General features: G+C 32.2%; 1 protein-coding gene across 50 annotated transcripts in view; it reads left to right on the top strand.

Annotated features, from left to right (window-relative positions):
• para (paralytic) overlaps nt 1-23,144 on the top strand; it is a 71,720-nt gene that overhangs the window by 22,190 nt on the left and 26,386 nt on the right. For 4 of the 50 annotated variants that reach the window (XM_068297605.1, XM_068297598.1, XM_068297534.1 and 1 more), the window contains 16 exons: nt 871-962; nt 1,127-1,403; nt 1,536-1,845; nt 4,437-4,745; nt 8,322-8,384; nt 10,184-10,364; nt 10,447-10,658; nt 10,738-10,837; nt 10,907-10,975; nt 14,109-14,386; nt 14,442-14,615; nt 15,927-16,089; nt 17,507-17,694; nt 17,768-17,972; nt 20,828-21,015; nt 21,803-22,210. In XM_068297605.1, coding sequence (XP_068153706.1) covers nt 871-962; nt 1,127-1,403; nt 1,536-1,845; nt 4,437-4,745; nt 8,322-8,384; nt 10,184-10,364; nt 10,447-10,658; nt 10,738-10,837; nt 10,907-10,975; nt 14,109-14,386; nt 14,442-14,615; nt 15,927-16,089; nt 17,507-17,694; nt 17,768-17,972; nt 20,828-21,015; nt 21,803-22,210 — 3,217 coding nt within the window. Of the gene's footprint in view, nt 1-870; nt 963-1,126; nt 1,404-1,535; nt 1,846-4,436; nt 4,746-8,321; nt 8,385-10,183; nt 10,365-10,446; nt 10,659-10,737; nt 10,838-10,906; nt 10,976-14,108; nt 14,387-14,441; nt 14,616-15,926; nt 16,090-17,506; nt 17,695-17,767; nt 18,012-20,797; nt 21,016-21,727; nt 22,211-23,144 lie in introns of all 50 variants that reach the window. The other 46 variants (XM_068297335.1, XM_068297327.1, XM_068297292.1 and 43 more) reach the window with 32 other exon arrangements.

The following is a 23,144-nucleotide window of genomic DNA, read 5'->3' as shown; positions in this document are numbered from 1 at the left end:
GCCGTTGGTGGGTGCAGGAGGGGATCGGTAGGTTGGCTGGTTGGCTGCTTGGTTGGTGTGGGAATAGGCCAATAGGCAAATCGATAAATATTCATGAAAAATAAATGGGCGAACCAAAGAAAAGGAAAGAAAAAAAATGTTAAATTCCCAAAGGATGACGTATGAATACAAACTGGACAATTTTTGATACAATTTGGTGACCCTGCTTGCTACCAGCTCCATACATACATACATACATACATACATACATACATACATATGTACATATCTGGGTCTGGGTCTTGTTCTTGTTCTTGTTTCTGGGCTTGGACAGTAGTCGATAAGTATATTTTGCGTGCCCAAATATTTAGATTATTTTTTATGCTCCCGCTGTTCAATGACCACTGGCAATCAAAAAAAGAAAGAAAAAACAGAAATTAGAATCTCTATGTATCTCTAGATATCTTTGGCAGTCGAGAACCTTCGAGATATATACTACAATATATAAACTCTTTAATGGCATAGGTTAATTCTTTTTGATTTATGCATTTGCTTTTGTTATGTTTTAGTACACAAACATTTGTAATTAATAAACATACATGCATTATGAATATGAATGCATTATAAATATATATACATATACACACATAAATGCAATTTTATCTATACAATTTATAAATTTAAATATATATATATAGATATATATACAATATATTTGTATAGATATCTGTGTATATAAAATGTAGCTTATTTGTTTATTCCGATATGTAATTACTAATACTTGATGACAATTTCCCAATATGTACATACCATAAATACCATCAACAACGATAACAAACAACTCTATTGATGATCTCGATAACTCTACTCGCTCGTTTATTTGTGGATCAGTTATGTGACGATGGGTATAGATTTAGGTAATCTAGCAGCCTTAAGAACGTTTCGAGTGCTGCGAGCTCTGAAAACCGTAGCTATTGTGCCAGGTATGATACATATGTTGAGACTAGATCAACCACATACATACATAAATGCTGTGTATATACAGTTATTAACTGTATAAACGAATTATTAAAGTCATTTATCTATCTATCTATCTATCATTCACTCCTCCATTTGTATCGTTGTTGATATACTCCACTGTGTTTAGGCTTGAAAACCATTGTCGGCGCTGTCATTGAATCTGTGAAAAATCTACGCGATGTGATAATTTTGACAATGTTCTCCTTATCGGTGTTCGCCCTAATGGGCCTACAAATTTATATGGGCGTTCTAACGCAGAAATGCATCAAGAAATTTCCATTGGATGGCTCATGGGGTAATTTGACGGACGAGAATTGGGACTATCATAATCGGAACAGTTCGAATTGGTATTCAGAAGATGAGGGTATATCGTTTCCCCTATGCGGCAATATATCGGGTGCTGGGTAAGTTTCATTAAATCATTAATACATCTATTGATTGATTGACTGACCGATTGATTAACTGAGTAATAATGCGTTTTTATGATTGAGAATAACTTCAAAATGGATTCCCCCATATATATTTATCTTCTTTAGCCAATGTGATGACGATTATGTGTGTCTGCAAGGATTCGGTCCGAATCCAAATTATGGCTATACCAGTTTCGATTCGTTCGGCTGGGCGTTTCTGTCTGCCTTCCGTTTGATGACCCAGGACTTTTGGGAGGATCTGTATCAGCTGGTTTTGCGTGCCGCTGGACCCTGGCATATGCTGTTCTTTATAGTCATCATCTTCCTAGGTTCATTCTATCTTGTGAATTTGATTTTGGCCATTGTTGCCATGTCATATGACGAATTGCAAAAGAAGGCCGAAGAAGAAGAGGCTGCCGAAGAGGAGGCAATACGTGTAAGTAGAAAACCAAAAAGGCGGGCCTGGAACGAAAAAAAGCAAGAAAAAAAAAACAGATAAATAGTAAAAAAAAAAAAAAAAAAAAAAAAGAAATCCCCCCATCCCGCCATCCGCCATAAATCTGAGTAGATAATTTCAATTTCAATTGTGGGCCAATTGAGTATTGAAAATATTTACTTATCAGCAGCCAATAACAGAGTTCCTTTTCTTCAATATCAAACAACAATATTAATTCAAACTACTAAACTAGATCCGTATCTGTATCCGTATCTGTATCTGTGTCTGTATCTGTATCTGTATCTGTATTCGTATGTATATATGTATTACACACTTAGATGTCTCTCTGTCACTATCTATCACAATATTTCACTTTCCCTCTCTCTCTCTCTCTCTCTCTACCTCTCTCTCTGTCTCTATGTATCTCTATGCCTCTGTTATTCTCGTTCTCTATATGCTTTACCCCCCCTGTTCACGTACCCAAATATATATACATATTTACATACATATATGTGTACAATACCCATTCACATATATATGTACTTATCCTCAAGCAATATAAAATCGTGTAGTTGCTATGCCAATCACATATACTACATCTAACCACAGGCATCGTCTATCCTTGCATTCGTATATACATATAGATACCTATATACATACATCAATAATATGCATAAAATATACAGTTAATAATAATCCAAGTCAACAATAATCATAGTTCGAATTTTTTCTATAAATGTCAATTTGGTCTATGCATTCACAAATCCTTTTCTTCAGCATTCGAGGGCCACTATATAGTTCAAATTTTGAGTCTTTTTTCCCACTGAAATCACTGAACGAATGCAGTTCTTTCATTCGGAAAGAAATGTTATTATTTCATGACTTTGGCATCTGGTGCCATTTGTTTTCTTATTGTCAGGGGTACAAGAATTGAGGCGTGTCTAGAGCAAAGACTCAAAATATGCTTAGTGACCCTCGCATTTTGGCTTTATTGCACATCTAGTTCCTTTATTACACACAAATAAAAAAAAAAAATTAACTTTTTCCAATACAGAAACCAAAACGTAAAACCAAAATCGGTTAGATAAACTGCCTTTTTTGATTACCTCTTGTCGTTTAGCCAATTATAACGTATACGCACAGTATGCCAGCTAAAACATTTTCAATAATGCTGAAGCTTAAAACTTATGGATTTGCATTCAAATAAAAGTTCATTTGAGAGTTACTTGAGCTTTGCTTTCTACCTGAAACGGTAAATGAAGTATTCTGCTTTGTAATTTTCCAAAAGAGCAGTTTCAGAACGTTTTTTTGACGACTCAAGATTCAAATATTTCTCCAATATAGACGTAATATTTTCTAGATATTGTTTGTGATCTTGAGAGTTTAAGGATTGTAGCGTTAGTTAATACATTTTTAGATATTTTGCCCAAAATCTGGCCTTATCTCTGTCTCACACATGGCCTTTGGATATATCAGCCACTGTATGTCCGAGTGTTTGGGATATAACAAAGAACTGGAGAATATAAAAAGAAATGATACACAGTCTTAATTAAACATTACTGGTTAATGGGTCTAATGGGTTGGCTATAAAATATTGGTAGAAGGAAGGTAGAAACGCAAAGAGCACAACAAACACAATTGAGGGAAACATTTTTAATAAATATTTTACATTCACTGATCTATCTGCAAATAAATACTCAAGTTGTTCTATTGCACAGCACTGTATAATATATATCTATCTGTAATACATTTATATACACATATATAAAATATATAGATTAACCATTCATCTCCCATCCAACATCCTTAATCCTTATCCTGCGCCTTGCCACCAATATCTGAACAACGTATATCAGCGTCTTCACTTGTAATTTATTTTAAAAAAAATGATAACAAATATAATTGACTCAAGTCTAGATAATACTTGGAATTAAAAATAGTCAAACTACAAACTCAAATATTCAGATAATGAAAAAGAGAAAAGAGATTTCTCGCAACTTTGAAAAACTCCGAATTATTAAGAACTCCTCAAAGGAAAACTTCTTGAAACTATATGACAAAGATCAAATTTCTCACAGTTATTAATGGCAAAAACTCAAATACTTATGTATATAGTCGGAGATGATTGCTTCGGTGCGTTGCACACCAAATTAAACATACCCTTTAAGGGATATACGAGAAGACTTTTACAAGAAACGTATGGAAAGTTTTTTGGCATGGAATATAAATAAATATTTTGGTGCGCTCTTTTTCTTCCTTTTTCCACAAACCATTGACACTGCTACTCCTACATCCTTGTCCTCCTGTGTTGTGACTCATATAAATATATACATTTTTAACATATCTACATACCTATATATACATATGTATACCTATATATATATATATACTTACTTAAACATGCATATTTGGTGTAATGTAATATTTGATGTGATCGCCCTCCATATCCCCCCTTTCTTTCTCTTTCCCTTTCTCTCTCCATCTCTCTCTCTCTTTCTCTCTCTCTGTTTCTCTTTCTCTCTCTCTCTCTCTCTCTCTTTCTGTTTCTTTCTCTGTGTGTCTCTCGAAAACCGAAAATTTCATTATTATAGGAAGCAGAAGAAGCGGCAGCTGCCAAGGCAGCGAAATTAGAGGAAAGAGCCAATGCCCAGGCACAGGCCGCTGCCGATGCTGCTGCCGCCGAGGAAGCAGCTCTTCATCCGGAAATGGCCAAGAGTCCAACCTATTCGTGCATTAGCTATGAGCTGTTTGTGGGTGGCGAGAAGGGCAACGATGACAACAACAAGGAGAAAATGTCCATACGCAGCGTCGAAGTGGAGTCGGAGTCGGTGAGCGTTATACAAAGACAACCAGCACCTACTACAGCACACCAAGCTACCAAAGTTCGTAAAGTGAGCACGGTAAGTATTCCGAGCGCAGCATATATTTTGTTTTCCTTTTTATATAATTTTTCGTCTGATCTCAGTTTGTTTTTGCAGTTTTTTCCCTTATATTTTAGTTTCTTCTCTTATCTCTTTTGCAATTTCTGTGTTTTATTTATGATATGATTTCTTTTCTTTTCTTTTCGTTTTGTTTTTTGTCCTCGGCATTGATTTGAGCGTTTAGAAGAAAAATATATATTCGCATACATACATAATTACATGTAGGTACTTACATACATGCATATCTATGAACTTATGTACATGGTATGTATGTTTGTATCTACATATGTATGTATGCATGTGTATTAATCCAGACATAATTCAGAGAGGAAACCCACAGAAATTAAGCCATTAAGCGTTTTTCATTTATACAAAGTTTTGTCTTATGTTTTGAGTTTGTTTTCTTTTTTAAGTTTCTTGGTTTTTTTTGTTTCTCTTTTCATTTAGCTTGCATTGCATCACAATCATAGTACTACAAACTAGTATATTAATATACATACATATATTGTGTGGGGTCTTGTTCCGTTTCGTTTGACTTCGTATCAAAGTTATCAATTAGCCTTAAATTTTATGCAATACTCTTCGGGTTCGAATTCTTCAGACCTTGTTTTTTCCTCTCTTCTAATTGACTTTTCGTTTATTCATTGTCAATGTGTGTGTGTGTGTGTGTGAGCGTGTGTGGTATATTCCTTTAAGAGTTCCATTTTCTTTCAGTGTTATGGCTTTATGTATACATATATATGTATGTATAGAACTTAACTTATAATCAACTCTTTTGATATTGATTTTCGATTGATAGATTATAATAGCTCTCGTATGTACTTATTTAGTAGAAACTTTCATGAGAGAGTCAGCCATTTTGATTGGCCCATGACTATTAATGATTAGTGCATGTGTATTTTTCTGTGTATGTGTGTGTGTGTGTGTGTGTGTGTGAGTATCACTGTGTGTGTGTGTGTATGAGTGTGAGTGGTTATAGTTAACAACTTAAATTTTGTTTTGTCCTTTATGCTTTCTAAATAATTTTTAATGATTTCTATTTCGATTGTTTCGATTTGAATTCGGGTCAATTTCCCATTTCCATTTTGCTCGGAATGCTTTAGGTGACTAAATTTATATTTTTTTTTTCTCCATATATACAAATTAGTTAAACAATTCAATACATGCTTACTGTATATACTTTTATATACATACAAACATTTCTATCATGATTTGCCAAATTGCAAATTATGCACCAGCAAAAGTAAATTCAAATTAAGGATTTCTTCGCCTTTTATGGCTAGTAATTTTTGCCTTTTGCTTAACAACAACAACAATAACAACAACAACAACAAAAACCGAGAAGAAAACAAAATTTTTATTATTAATAGCAACAACAACAAGAACAACAACAAGTTGAAAGCTTTCTTCTAGTACTTTCAGTATTTTATTTGTATAATCCATAATATTTTGTTTTGTTTTTTGTTTTGTTTTTTTTTGTGTTCTACCTTCTCTTTCTCTCCCTCTTTCGTTTTTGATTATTAAAAGTTATTTCCAACTATCGCTCGCTCTCTAAATATTTATAACTATTGTTGCTTGTGCTACTTTAGTTAATCTAATACATTATTGACTGCATTGTCATTAGTTGCATGTGTATTTAATAATAAGTTTAGCATTTAGCATTTACATTTTTAATACTTCTTCCAACCAACAATTGAAATAATGAATAACGATTCGTATAAGAGAAAATGTGGGAACCAAGTTGCCGTGAAAAATGATGAGGAAATCCACCAACTTAAACTGGGCAACTGGGCAAGGCATCTGGGAAATCATAGAAGCGATTGATTCAATTCAATGTAGCTAGGAAAAGTGCCAACTGTACATATAGATTTATATACATACATACATACATACAATATAGTATGTATTTCTACACCCAATCAATTATTGCTATTGCTCACACTCTAATTTTCCAAGTCGTTTTTCCAAGGCAATGCATTGCTTACCGCCATCTACAAAATATTTATAATACACACACATATACATACATATATGTATGTATGTATATGCCAAAATATATAGTATTCTTTTATTTGTGTTCCCTGTTTTTGTTGTTTTTTTTTTTTTTTTTTGTTCTTTTTGTATTTGTTTGCCTCATTATATCTATCTCGCTCTCTTGCTGGCGAATAAAACTTTAAATATTGATCAAATATTGTATACAAACATACAAACAAATCAAACATATTAAACGCCAAAGGCCTTAAACTTGTTTGTTTCATAGAGACACTTTGAAAACTGCAAGAACAACTTGTACGAGAATCCAAATGCACGAGTATTATGCATACATACATATACATATATATAAAGTGCATGTCAAATCACTGCAAGATCGATTTAGATTTCAGATATATTCCAAGTAAACATACATAGCTCAGGCTAATTTCAAAATTGCTAAAACACAAAAGAAGATTCATTTATAAGGAAACGAACATTAAAGAGGCAAAAAAGTTTTTTCAACTTTATAGCATATTATTTATCCAATAATTATTCTCGCTGTGTGGCTCTTGCTCGCTCGCTCGCTGACTCGCTAATTTTCTATTCGCTACTAGCTACTCGCTGGCTATGTAGCTAGTTCTTATATTTGTTCATAATTTGCTCTGCAAAAAAGAAGTAAATTTACAGAATTTCAATTCAAACTCAGGTAGGTTTTACTCTCAATCTATCTGTCTCCCTGTAAATCTAACTATAACCCTTTCAAAGAAAAAATACACTGAAAACAACAAGAACACAAAACAAAAAGAGAAAAGTACCAAGTGCTGATAGGGGGAATAGAAAGATAGATAGAACTAATATTTATAAATACTTCTTATTTTGTGGGATATTTTGTTTTTGTTTTTGTTTTGTTAATGTGAAAAGCGTAGAATAACTTAGATTCTTTGCATCCGTATTCATATACATATATATTTAGTCGGTAGAAAATTACAATTCAATTCAAAATAATAAGAAGAATAAATCAATAATCCTTTTTTTTTTTTGGTTGATGGGAGCTTTTGATTGATGGATTTGTTTGTCTCATTTAAGTTTGGTTTTTGGTTTATATTTGAAATTTTTCTATTGTTTTTGTACATAGTTGGTTGGTATATTGTATATATACATATATAACATCTCCCTGCTCTACACCTTAAGTAACAAATATAAGCGAAAAATTTAAATTAAATGAACATTTTTTCCTACCTTTATTTATCAATGAAATGCTAAGCTGTAGTATACAATACACAAATATACAAAAACAAACACAAATGAATTAAATATTTAAAAAAACACACACACTATAACACACACAAAGATACACACATAAGTAAATAAACCTCCATTTCAACATATTTTGCTTTCAAATAGTAGAACATAAAATCGAAGTATTTATATACATACATATAATCTAGATATGAAATGAGGAATATACATATATACAAATATATATATATATGTTATTTGATTCAATTTTTCTTTTTCTTCTTCTATTTAAAATTTTATTTGTAAAAAAAAAAAAAAAACTATGTATTCAACAAAACTTAGACATCCTTATCCTTACCTGGTTCACCGTTTAACATACGCAGGGGATCACGTAGTTCTCACAAGGTAAGCGCCCAACACACACACACACACTCACACTCACATACACACAGTCACTCACACTCACATACAGATACTTGTACTTTCATCCTTCTCATTTAGATACATATCTAGACATCTAGATCTCACAGTCTCTAGATTTTATCAAATGATCATTAGTAGGCAGTATTTAATGATATAAATTTAAAGTAATTTACTTAACTTTGGCAGAAATTGTACACACTTACACACACACACACACACACAAAATATATATATTTATATACTTACAACATTGAGAACAACAAAAGCAATAGCAATAAAATCCTAACTATAGTTAAACTCAAATGAGTAGGTGACATAGCTAGTTACAATCATATTTCATACTGAATTATCATTTTGGTCTTACAGTTTTCTTTCTTTATTTTTGTTTTCATATCTTTCATGCTATTCATATAATCATAATCGTCTATAATACCATATAATCTGTTAATCTAATTGTCTATTATATTGTATATACATACATACCTACATACATATATAACTTGCTGATCTATCCATATACTCACAAAAAACACAAAAAATACTGAATAACTTAAAGTCTCTGATTCTCATAATAAAATTTTCTTTGGAAGTATCTTAGATCTTTACTCTTTACTTTAAAGCCATAAAAATCCATATTTTCTGAGTGAAACCAAAGCAAATGCTAGGGCAAAGAAGATAACTCCTAATTAGTTTTTGGACAAGAGTTTAAGTATTGAGTTGCCTCGGCAGAAAAATGATATTTAAAGAAAGAGAGAGTATTTCAAAGTCAGTTTTTCAAGAACGAAAGAAAATTTTTGAAATCCTTCAATCATTTCTGTGCGTTATTTCGTTTAGGTGTGTGGTTTTAATAATGTAAAAATGGGATCATTCTCACCCACACACACACACACACACACACACACAGACAGAAACACTCACACACACTGATTAAAATAAACTGCGTCTGTCACTTGTCACTTGTCACCGTCATGTTGTCAATGTATTTGGCTTTTGTTTATTAAGTTTCGTATTTATATAGTAGTTTTCGTATTTGATTTTTGAATTTCTCTTATCAGTTTGAACTTTTTTCCAGGATAATAAATGTATGTAATCATGTCGCTTCGTGTGATTATATTGTGTAACCCATACATACATACATACATACATAAATAATAAACATATATATAACTATATAGAATATATATATATATATATATATATATATGTATATGTGTACATATTCTATTGTCATTTTGTTCTTTTGACTTTTTATTTAGTTTTCTTTTCATACTGATCTCGTCTTTTGGTTGTTTAATAAAGTGTCCTTGCACTCATTTAGAGAGATAAATAATGATCAAATATGATAAATGCAATGCAACCTCTGGCTAAATGTTTTGTACTCTACTGTACTGTGTCCCATGTACTTACTGTCCGTCTGAAATGTCTGTTGTTGCTGTGCACTCTTCTTCATGTACACGAAACAAAGATCTATACAAATTATTGATTTAACTATATTTGTTTTTGTATTTTTTGTGTTTTTGGTTTTGTAATTTCTGTTGTGTCATCTAAGTGTTTACTTTGTTTAATGTTATTTCGCCTTCGTTTCTGATCATATCACATCGACAAAGGGCTTTTAATTTCATCATAAATGGAGCCCATCTAAGTTAATCTAATTTTTATTAGCCCTAACTAACTTTAGCAGTGTGTGCGTCCATAAATCTATATGTATAAACATCAATATCCATGTGTATATAAACAATTTGTAATCAACAATTTAAATTAACTGCCCCGCCCAATCGCAGTACACGATACGGAATGGACGTGGCCGTTTCGGTATACCGGGTAGCGATCGTAAGCCGTTGGTACTATCAACATATCAGGATGCACAGCAACACTTGCCCTATGCCGATGACTCGAATGCGGTGACGCCCATGTCAGAAGAAAATGGGGCCATTATTGTGCCCGTCTATTATGGCAATCTAGGTAGACTAGCAATGGCTTTGACTAATCAAGGCCAATTGATCAATCGATCGTAATACATTCTGTTGTATTCCCATCTCTATAGGCTCTAGACACTCATCGTATACCTCGCATCAGTCCAGAATATCGTATACCTCACATGGCGATCTTTTGGGCGGCATGGCCGTCATGGGCGTCAGCACAATGACCAAAGAGAGTAAATTGCGTAATCGCAATTCACGCAATCAATCAGTGGGGGCCACAAATGGTGCCACCACCTGCATGGATACCAATCATAAGCTCGAGCATCGAGACTATGTAAGTCGGAATTCACTGAATACTCTTCTCTGCATTATCTTCACACAATCTACAAATTTCTCCGTTTATTTGTTAATAGGAAATTGGTCTGGAGTGCACGGACGAAGCTGGCAAGATTAAACATCATGACAATCCTTTTATCGAGCCCGTCCAGACACAAACGGTGGTCGACATGAAAGGTACATTCATATAGGTTACGAATACGATTTGTCAATCAACTTGTGAACGACTTCAATTTCTTGTTTCAGATGTTATGGTTCTGAATGATATAATTGAACAAGCCGCAGGTCGGCATAGTCGAGCTAGCGATCGAGGTGGTAAGTCACTTGATCTTAACCCAAGGCTAACTATCATTTTGTTCAAACCGAAAAAAAAACAACAACAACAACAATTAACAATTCGAATATTAACCATTGATCGATATATATTTTGCATCTATACATATACATACATAGTACATAAACATATAAAAATTGCATACTTTATAGTATGTTTATGCATACTGTTTCATTTTTGTACATTTTGCATAGAGCCAATGACAATGACAACTGTCTGTCCCAAGCTCTGAACTCCTAACTTTAACTCTCTTCTTATATACATACAAACAAACATATCTTTATTGTCAATTCGAATTTTTATGCGTTTCCATAATTTTCATATTTTCTTAATTCAATTGTTTTGTCTTCTCTGTTGAGCATTTTTTTATGTAAATATTATGCCATGTGTGATGAAGATGATGATGATAATGATAAATAACATTGATAATGAATTTACATTTCGGTTTGAATTTTGAGTTTCTATTTTTGTGTTTTTTTGTATTTGCTGCATGTGGAGCATTTAGAGCCTGTGCATCAAATTAATAAACAAAAAAAATTTCCCTTTAATATATATTTTGTTTTAAATTGTTGTCTAATCACTTTTGCATTTCATTTTTGTTTGTTTCTTATTGTCCTTTCATTGATATAAACATACATTTATACATTTATATATATATATATAAATATACCTATATATACTCAAATGAATGACTTCTTTGACTCGTCCATTTTATTTAATTGCCATTTGATGCTAACAGAAGAAAGCCAAAAACAAAAAAAAAAAAAAAAAAAACAAAAAGTTAAAAAAAAAAAGCCAAAATAATTTTTTCCAAAAAAGAAAAACAAAACGCAAACCAGCAAGCGACAGTTTATCACTTAACTCACTCACAGATACTTAAATAGTTACACAGACACACACACACACAAGCATACGCAACACACACACTCACAGATACGAACAATTTCTCTTGCCCCAAATAGTAGGCAACAAAAAGTATAACTTATGGGTTTCTCTTTCTATAGATCTGCTTTACACCCAAAACACACACAATTACACACAGAGAGACATTTTATGCTGCTGCTCACAGCACATTGCTGCCGTGCCTAACAGTACACAAGACACACACACACACACACGGATAGTAGTTAAAGCTGAAGACAGAAATGGGCTCAATTGAAAACAACAAATTTGCAGTCTCTTATATTTTTTGACTTATTGCCTCTAGTTTTCTTGCCTTTCTTATCCTTTTTTTTTTTATTCCGTTGCCGTTTATTTTCCTTCCCTCCTTTTGCAGCATGTCTGTTACGTAGAAATTTATAATTAATTACTTTGTTAAGAATCCTAATCAATATTGTCGTAGTTTGAAATTTTGAAAAGTGCATTTCAGCTCTTCGGTTACTATTAGTAGCAAAGTTTGTAATTAATCAATCCTACATATATTTCATAATAATTAAATCAATTAAATAGCATGCTTAAATTCTATTTGCTCTCTATATATCTCTCTTTATTTGTTTCATTTCCTTTTCTTTGTTTTTTTTATTGTTTGTAGAAAAGTTTTTTCTATAGTCTAACAACACAAATATACATACTACATACATATCACCACCACTGCCACAACCACAACCACCACCACCACCACTGCCACCACCACTACAACCACAACCACAACCACCACCGACAACACAAAGAAAAACGTACAATGATATAGTTAAATTATTATTCATCTATAATTAACTAGAATTTAAACAATCGTCAAGTGAAATAGTACATACATACATAGACATATGACATATACTTAGATATGTATATGTATGTACACATATGTATGTATGTATATATGTACATATGTGTATATATCTTTATGTATGTACATATGTAGTATACAAAATAACTAAAAAAACAAATTAAAATCTATTTACTTGCATTTATTTAAAATGAACGCTTCAAATTTGTATTGGATGACAATTCGATATGGAAAGCTTTTGTTCTTCCTCCCCGTCTGCCACGTCTATATCTTGGCCAACTTTCTTCAATTAACTGAAATTAAATGTAACTAAAGTTACCATAGTTTGGATGTCAAGTATTCTTTAGTTAGCCAAATCTATTGTATCTGCATACACACATTCGAGTAGTTAGTTAACTAAAGCATTGTATCAACAGGTGGACTTTTGAGTCGAATGTGTTTATTTCGAATACAATCTAGATCATGAACAAACCGAAATGAAGGTAACGACTTTGTATACTTTATGAACTAGGAAATGTCACCTTTTCTGCATTAGAAATGTCTGACCAATCTTATAACACCCTCTATTCAACTGAAGAACTCGAACCTCTACAATCAATGAACAGAAAGGTCTCCTGTGAATACAATACTTTAGTTTTGTTAGTTCAATAGATTAGCATACATACATACATCGGATATACATATCAGATCTTTCATCGATCAGTCAAGTTCTAGTTGTGATCCATTCTCACTATCAAGTTAAAGCTATGTATATCGGTTATACAATATTTATATCTCCTTTCATGCTAGAAAGCCAAAAGCTAATAGCTTGCCAGAAAACTCAAATCAAACAAGTTGGTAAATTTTTATATAGAAATTCATTCAACTCATTGCCAGTAGATACTCACAAACATGCAAACAAGCAAACTATTGACCCAGTCGAAGACATTGAAGAGGAGCCAGTAGATCAATTGCAGACAATTTGTATTTTTCACCTTAATTTTTAAATGCAAATCAAGCCTCTCTATATATATCTTTCTCTCTGTTTTGTAATTCTTCTTTTTGTTCCTTTCTTGTTAGCACCATTTAATAATAGTTAGAAAACATTTGTATTGATTAAATCGTTTACATATTGAGAAGAAAGAATTTCAAATTAAAAACTTAACACACAAAAGCCACAAAACAAAAAAAAAAACAGCAAGCAAAGAACCTTAACGAATGATATCCAATGCAAAGCAAGCTTCGTTTAAAAAGTAAAAGACAAATTTAAAAAAAAAGAGATTAAATAAATAAAAAAGGAAAAAGAGAAAAACGGAAAAAAAAAAGCAAAAGAATATAGTAAAACCAAAAATCTGGCTGAGTCAAAGTTGGTCAAATCACAACTAATAACAAATTTTTGTATGGTTCAGTCTCCGTTTACTATTTTCCAACAGAGGACGATGACGAAGATGGGCCAACATTTAAGGATAAGGCACTCGAAGCGATACTAAAGGGCATCGATGTGTTTTGTGTGTGGGACTGTTGCTGGGTTTGGTTGAAATTTCAGGAATGGGTCTCACTAATCGTCTTTGATCCATTCGTTGAGCTCTTCATCACATTGTGCATTGTGGTGAACACAATGTTCATGGCCATGGATCATCACGATATGAACAAAGAAATGGAACGTGTTCTCAAGAGTGGCAACTACGTGAGTACAATTGGTATGCATGTCTAACAAATTACTTACTTGGATATTTGAATAGTTCTTTACGGCCACTTTTGCCATTGAGGCGACCATGAAACTATGCGCAATGAGTCCCAAATATTATTTCCAAGAAGGCTGGAACATTTTCGATTTCATCATTGTGGCGCTCTCATTGCTAGAGCTGGGTCTCGAGGGTGTTCAAGGTCTATCCGTTTTGCGTTCATTTCGTTTGGTAAGAGCGTCATATCTAAACATTCTATACCATGTCAGAATTCAGCTCTATGTATATACATTTAACATTGAGATTCTTTATTGGTAGATTTCAGTTAAGTTTATAGTCTAGACTTAAGTTGTATCCTTATAATGTACAATACAAATCTAACTAACGCGTTTAACAATCAAAATCCAAACATATACATACATAACAAATATGTGAATATCTCCTCCAATCTTCTTCCATAATACCCCTCCCCACCGTCCCCCGTTTCCCCTCTTGCAGCTGCGTGTTTTCAAATTAGCCAAATCGTGGCCAACTTTAAATTTACTCATATCGATTATGGGCCGAACGGTCGGCGCTCTGGGCAATCTGACGTTCGTCTTATGCATTATAATCTTCATATTTGCTGTAATGGGCATGCAGCTCTTTGGCAAAAACTACACAGGTATACGGGCTCTGACCAACAACAACAACAACAATAATAACAAAAAGAACAGCAACCAACAACAATAACCAGAACTACTTATTACAACAACAAGAACCAACAAAATCTTAATCACTTTTAACCACTAAAAAAAAAAAAAACCAAAAATCTGCCAACCCTTACAATTTTTTCACTACTAACGAAATGATTTCCTTTTTTGTTTTATTTTAATGATAATATCTAATAGAGAGCTATGCATACATATGTACATACATATACATATATGCTTAGATATCTGATATATGTATGTGTATGTATGCAATATTTTGTTTATATTCCTGTTTCAAATACTTAGCCAAAAAAATACAATTGGGAATAGACGAAAAAAAAAAAGAAATGGCAAACGCTTTTGGGCACGGTTATTTTTTTTTTTTTATAACATTTTTTTCTTTATACAAATAAATATATACATTACGAATGTGCTGCTTAAACTTCTTCCTCTTCTTCTACTACTACTACTACCACAAAAACACTAACTGGCTAAATTCGAAAGGAATCGCTAAACGATAAATGAAATATAGACTTGCATATATGTATGAACCTATAGTATATATAACTAAAACTAGGCATATTAAACTAGTCTATCATTTAAGTCTTAGGCACAAGAGAATCCAATTAACTTTACCATTAACAATGCTGCTTGATTTTAAAAACGAAAACCTTTTCAATTTGTATCTACTTTTTTGTCATTTTAATATATTTCCTATGCTTTGCCCGGCTTAACTAAAATCAAAAACCAAAACGATTCGATACGACGCAATTATCCTCTGAATGAAATTTTTGAATAAAACCCTAAACAAACATATTTACAAAAACTTGCAAAACAATTGAATTGAATGCAGCTGCGTGTATTCAAATTGGCAAAGTCATGGCCAACACTCAATTTACTCATTTCGATTATGGGACGCACAATGGGCGCTTTGGGTAATCTGACATTTGTACTTTGCATTATCATCTTCATCTTTGCCGTGATGGGAATGCAACTGTTTGGAAAGAATTATCACGGTAAGTTCAATAATACATACGAGATCGACAAAACTCAAAACTAAAAACAACAGCAACAACAACAATAACAACAATAAGAAAGTGAAATGAATATACTCTAACACTCACTCACACAATTATTGACAGCACACACTCCGCATACTTCGATATATTTGTATTTGGTGTGAATTTTTAATCATCATATTGTGATTAATTATGATCGATGTGTGTTAACCTTAATTTATTATCTTCTCGATATTTACATATATTCAATGTAATTTGTATGTTTCGTTTAAAAGTTCGTTGTGTTAAACCCACAAACCCATATTTCGCATTTCACGTTAAGAGTTTTGATAGTGCTAAACGATCATAAGCCTACACAGACATATATCGATACACATACTAGAGATGTGTCATCTCTAGGTGTGTCAATACATAATGTGTAAGCTGTACACCTCTTTTCGCTTCAGCTAGTTGCAATTCCCAACTAGTTTAAGCCTTAAAGATGTCAAGCGAAATCATCTCTGTTTGCTCCATTTAATGATCTCGAGCCTTACTATTTGAAATCTTTGTACCTTTTGTGTTTCGTATGTTATTATTATTATATGTTTCACTGTTTTCAATCACCAAACCTCATAGTTTAAGTTTTCACACTCTTTAAAAATTGGTTTCGATAAAAGTCCGTTGAGATTTGAGCGGTCCTGTCCATTTAGTAAGCATTTCGCAGACCTTCTACCCCCATCGACATGATCAATAAATCGCGTCTGTTAAAGTTGATTAAGAATTAAATATTTCAAATTCTATTAAATGGCTAAGACAGTCTTTAAATCCGTTATAATAAATCTAAAAAAAAAGGAAATTTAAACAAACTTTATTTGACTCGATTCCGGTCTCGGTCTTGCTCTCGTCCTTTCTGTCTCTGTAAGTACTTGCAGCCATTGACTGCAGAATTATCTACCATTATTACTACTAATACTCTATAATTGCAAGTGTCTCTTTCACATCCTACCTAACAATTTTAACAATTTTTATTCTCAATCTCTCTTTTTTAATCAATTTTTTTATTTTTAAAACTTAGAAACACAATAACAATTAGCTACACATTTTTGTGGCTTAAGAGAGAGCAAACTGTTCGATTTTTGATTATAATTTGTTTTATATACCATTTTACAACACTGTTTTGTGAATTGTGCCAATGCCAATGCAAATTGCGCTGAACAAACTTTTTGCACTTGCTTTTAAAAAGTGGCTTTAAACAAAGAAAACCAAAAAAAAAAGAAAATAGAAGAAAAACACCGAATATGAAATGAATTTAAACGAACTTTAACCCAAACAGATACACAGACCGAACTATACCATAGAAAATATTATTATTTATTATTAATACAATGTGTTTGTGGTCTTCTACATGTTTTACTTGTCTATTCCATATAATCAGATCACAAAGATCGCTTTCCGGATGGCGATCTGCCACGATGGAACTTCACCGATTTCATGCACAGCTTTATGATCGTGTTCCGAGTGCTATGTGGTGAATGGATTGAATCCATGTGGGATTGCATGTATGTGGGTGATGTCTCATGCATTCCATTCTTTTTGGCCACCGTTGTTATCGGCAATCTTGTGGTAAGTATGAAACTAAAATTGATTGGAGTTATTGATCCATGCTTATTCTAATTGATATCGTTTTGAAATACAGGTACTTAACCTCTTCTTAGCCTTGCTTTTGTCCAATTTTGGCTCATCTAGTCTATCAGCACCGACTGCCGATAATGATACCAACAAAATTGCCGAGGCCTTTAATCGTATTGGCCGTTTTAAGAGTTGGGTTAAACGTAATGTTGCTGGGTGTTTCAAGTTAATACGTAACAAATTGACAAATCAAATAAGTGATCAACCATCAGGTGAGAGGACCAACCAGATCAGTTGGATTTGGAGCGAAGGTTTTTATCCACTTGTTTTTATCTCGAATTATATATACATATATTAAAATAAATACATTTAACTCTCAATATATATTCGTATACTCGTATATGATAAATACGTTAACGTTAACTTCAGTTATATCAAAAGAACCAAACAACAAACCAAAAATTAACGAATTGGCCTCAAACGAATTGGCAATTGCAAATTTCCCCCCGAAACAAATCAAATTCAAACCCGAGTTCGTATACTATACTCTATATATATAATCTATTTCCTATTCGTATTATGTAAAACAAAACGAAATGATTAAAAACGTTTTCTTAGCTACAAATTTGGCAACAATTATTTTCGTATTATAACAACTTAGTTAGCTTAGAAACTGAATAATACATTAATATTGATATTCGAAAACAAATTACCCAAACCAAAAAATGAAAAAAACAACTTTTCAATCAATTTCAATCAATTCGATTTTGTAGCTATTTCTTCTGATTTTCGGTTTCCGTTCGATTTCAACATAATTGTTGTTGTTCTATCAACTGTGTGCCAACCAAAAAACCAATCCCTGTTCCAATTAGAAAACAAATTTAATCATTAATGTTAATTACATACATACATACATACATAGCATTAGCTACTTAGTATGTAACATTCTTTTACCGTTGTGTAAACCATAGTTTTAATAACAATATTAAATCAAAATCTAGTTTTATTCACATCTCAACCTCTTTCCCAATCGTTGTTTAAATTCAATTTACTTTCAATTTCAATTTAGCTAATTAACAATATTCCATTTGCCATATCAACCAACTCTCTCTCTCTCTCGTTTCCCCCTTTCTGTCTCTCTCTTTCACTCTCTATCTATGTATATATATATATATATGTATGTATTTTTATATATATATGTATGTATATATATATATGTATGTATGTATCTACCCCCTTTCCCACTTCGTTTGTAAACAAAATTTAGCATCCCTTTGTACATTTTACATTCATTTAAAACCCTCAGAACAAAGAAGTACGAATTCCATTTCCATATGTATCTTAACTTTAGTATATAAATACATAAGTATATACATATAATAGTCTAGCTCTGTCATTAACAAAACCAAAAATACGAATTATAAAAAGTCAAAATCGATAATAACTACATAGATTCCCATTGCAAAACAAATGACAAAATCAAACAAAAATCTTATATAAATTGAAAGTAAAACAGTGGATTAGATCCTTCATAGAATTGTAGTCTTTATCCTTTCAATCCTATTGTTTATTGTGTTTTGTGTTGTTAAAAATTTTCATTTACTGTTTGTATAACTATATTAACTATGTATGTAATTTACATTGTAGTGCATTCTTTTTTCCCATTCATTGTTCACAATTTCAGTAATTAGTTTTTGTTTTTAACATGCAAAGACACCAAATCGGTTCCTATCCATATATATCCACTAAAGAAATAAAGAAATTTCTGCTATATAATCTTCTGATTTTTAGAAATTTTGATACATATGTATATAGGAAGCCCTTAGCAGGCATACCTATTAATCCTCTTCTGGACCAAATTTGTCATTGTTATTCATGCTAGCTAGGAGCTAGGAAACAAAACTTGAAATGAATTCAGACCATTTTCACATTGGAAAGTGATCTTCTAATTTCCGTTTGAACACAACTTATGCTTTGGGTTTGGAACAAAGATTGTCCATTAAGTCCTGCATGTGATCTTAGAATCACTACGAAAGAGCAAACTATCATATTATTGAAAGGACACGCCATTCAGAACCATCAGAAAGTGTCCCTATTAGTATTGTGGCCCCATAGTCCGTAATTGGGCACTTATCGATTTCGATCTTTGATCCTTAGCTCTAGTATTTCATAATAAATTCCACATTAGATATAGACATTAATGGACATCATATTTTGTTGTCTTTGCATGAAACGATTCGTTACTATTTGATGTGTTTTCAGTTGTTTAATTTAATATTTAAATAGCTCAATCATACATTCATATTCATATATTTATATACATATATATACTTAGTATGTATATTAAATAATTCGCATTGCATTTGGCGATATGCGTTGTTAGCTGTTGTGTTGTGTCTCCCAAAATATATTTTGTGTATGTGTGTGTGTATGTGCGTGTGTATATGTGTGTGTGTGTGTGTGTGTGTGTGTGTGTGTGTATGTGTATGTGTATGTGTCGTTATCGAAACCCGAAACCCAATTCGAAACTGAATATGTATATTGATTGTAATACATATATTTTATTTATCTTGTATTCTTTTTCCATTAAAAATCTCAAAACAAATCAAAAACATCCGAACCAAAAAAAAAAAAAAAAAAAATAACCAAAAATCAAAAAACAAATCGAAATCCATAATCGCATTCGATTGGCCAACGTAACGAACCAACGATTGAATCTATCGATTCTAATAATAATCCAAACTATATATACTGCATCTGTATATATACATATATAAATAATATATATATATTTATATTTATATATATATATATATGTCAATATGAACCAACCAACAACCAACAACAAATATAACAACAACAACAACTTTAATGCGAACGGCAACTGCTTTGTATGAACTCGTTTCGTTTTATAATTTCAACCAAAAAAAAAATTCCAATCAAATTCGTCATTTGCATATATGTATATATATATATATATATTCATGTAATATATCAACACACACACATCTATATGTATATATATATATATATATTATATATACATATATGTATATATATGAAAAAATATATATATATCGAATATCGGATACGAAAGGCAAAGGCGTTTGTCGTTGTATATCTGCAGAACACGGCGATAACGAACTGGAATTGGCCCACGACGAAATACTCGCCGATGGTCTAATTAAAAAGGGCATCGGCCTCAAGGAGCAAACCCAACTGGAGGTGGCCATTGGCGATGGCATGGAGTTCACGATACATGGCGATATGAAGAACAATAAGCCGAAGAAATCCAAATATTTAAAAAACGCAACGGTAATTTTCAACACAATATCTTTCGATATTATCTCTCGTTTATTTTATTTTACCTTTTCGTTCTTGTTTTCTGTTTGTTTTGTTGATTCTGGATTTCATTTTGTCCATACATACTACTTACTAGATACAAACATGATCACATTGATATAACTTTTTGATTTTCTGGGTTTTTCATATTGGTTTGTTTTCCCCCTCCCCTCCACCCCATTTTGATTGTTTTTGGTTGGATTTTCTATATCCCCCATCCCCCAACCCCCTTTTAATGTTTAGTAATTAAATACCTAATATACCTCATTGCTTACTACTTATATTGTAATTGCTAACTAATTTCTTAACTACAACTCTACAAACAACAACAAATTGATTTACATTCGTTTCATTCGTTTCTTTTATTTCATTCCTTGATTTGTTTTCTTTCTGATTACATATAACTGTCTATAATATGTACTGTTATGTGTGTGTGTGTGTGTATTCCACCCGATCAACAAAAAACCAAAAAAAAAACCAAAAACCAAAAAAAAAACTCAACTAACCAATCCAACTAACCAACCAACCAAACCAACTGAACCCGAAAACTCTTGAACTGAAATCGTGTTCCAAATATACATACATATTGTTGCAATATATCCAAAACAAAAAAAAACAAAACAAAAAACGAAAAAAAAATATATATATGTATCTATCAACTATATATATATGAATGACCATACAGATGATTGGCAACTCAATTAACCACCAAGACAATAGACTGGAACACGAGCTAAACCATAGAGGTTTGTCCTTACAGGACGACGACACTGCCAGCATTAACTCATATGGTAGCCATAAGAATCGACCATTCAAGGACGAGAGCCACAAGGGTAGCGCCGAAACGATGGAGGGCGAGGAGAAGCGTGATGCCAGTAAAGAGGATTTAGGTCTCGATGAGGAATTAGACGAGGAGGGCGAATGCGAGGAGGGCCCCCTCGATGGTGATATTATAATACATGCACACGACGAGGATATATTGGACGAGTATCCAGCTGATTGCTGCCCCGATTCATACTATAAGAAATTTCCAATCTTAGCCGGTGACGAAGATTCGCCGTTCTGGCAAGGATGGGGCAATTTACGACTGAAAACTTTTCAATTAATTGAAAATAAATATTTTGAAACAGCTGTTATCACTATGATTTTAATGAGTAGCTTAGCTTTGGTAAGTCCAACATTCAAAAATTAACAAAAAAAAAATAACAAAAAAAAATACCAAATACCATTTGAACAACCATTTGAAACGAAAAACACAATCCATAATTTGCAATTTGCCTTTTTTGGCCAAAATCCAAATCAGATCACAATTCAAAATCATTAATCCAAAAAGGGCAACTTGCAAAAAGTTTTGTTAAAATTTGACAGCAAAAAAAAAAAAACCCCCGTTGAATATTTCACCAAACTAATTTTATGAATTAAACGTAGCCTTGCTTAAACTTTACCAAAGTTGATTGCTTCATTTTTCTAGGCCTTTATATATAAATAATTTGATTTTGAGTTTCCTTAGTTATTATGATTTATATACATATAAGTATATACTTACTATACTTGGCTAGTTCAGCTTAGATTAGCTTAGCTAGGTTTCGATTAAATGAACTCTTTTATATATTTTATTATTGATTATTTAAGCCACTGATGGCAAATCTGCTTAATGCTTCAACAAAAACAAACTAGCTTTGGCTTTGCAACAATTTGCCATCATTGGAACTAGAATTTCTTGAAATCAAATTTGATTTTCAATCTGAGTTTTATGGTTTTTTTTCCTCTTTTTTGTTATTATACTTACTAACTACATAGCTATTTGGTAGACTATTGTTGGCCACATTTGGGCCCAGGCACATTTCAGTCAAACGATCTGTGTCTAGGGCCCAATCTGTTGGCCCAGTACAAAAAAAAACAAAAACAAATGTTTAGGGTATCTCTATTTTTGCCATTTAAATAGTATTGTATTGTGTGTGTATATCTGTTACTAATTAGTGTTAGACGCATTTTATTGCGTAATATCATTTCAAGAATTTTGTCTTCAATTTCTTTGAAAATTTTTCTTTAATTGCGTTTGACTTTGATTTGTCCGTGACAAAAAGAAGTGTAAACTATGA

Source organism: Drosophila tropicalis, unplaced genomic scaffold (assembly GCF_018151085.1).
Source record: "Drosophila tropicalis isolate 14030-0801.00 unplaced genomic scaffold, ASM1815108v1 contig_158, whole genome shotgun sequence".
Classification (NCBI taxonomy): Eukaryota; Metazoa; Arthropoda; class Insecta; order Diptera; family Drosophilidae; genus Drosophila; species Drosophila tropicalis.
This window is presented reverse-complemented; position numbering and strand designations above follow the sequence as displayed.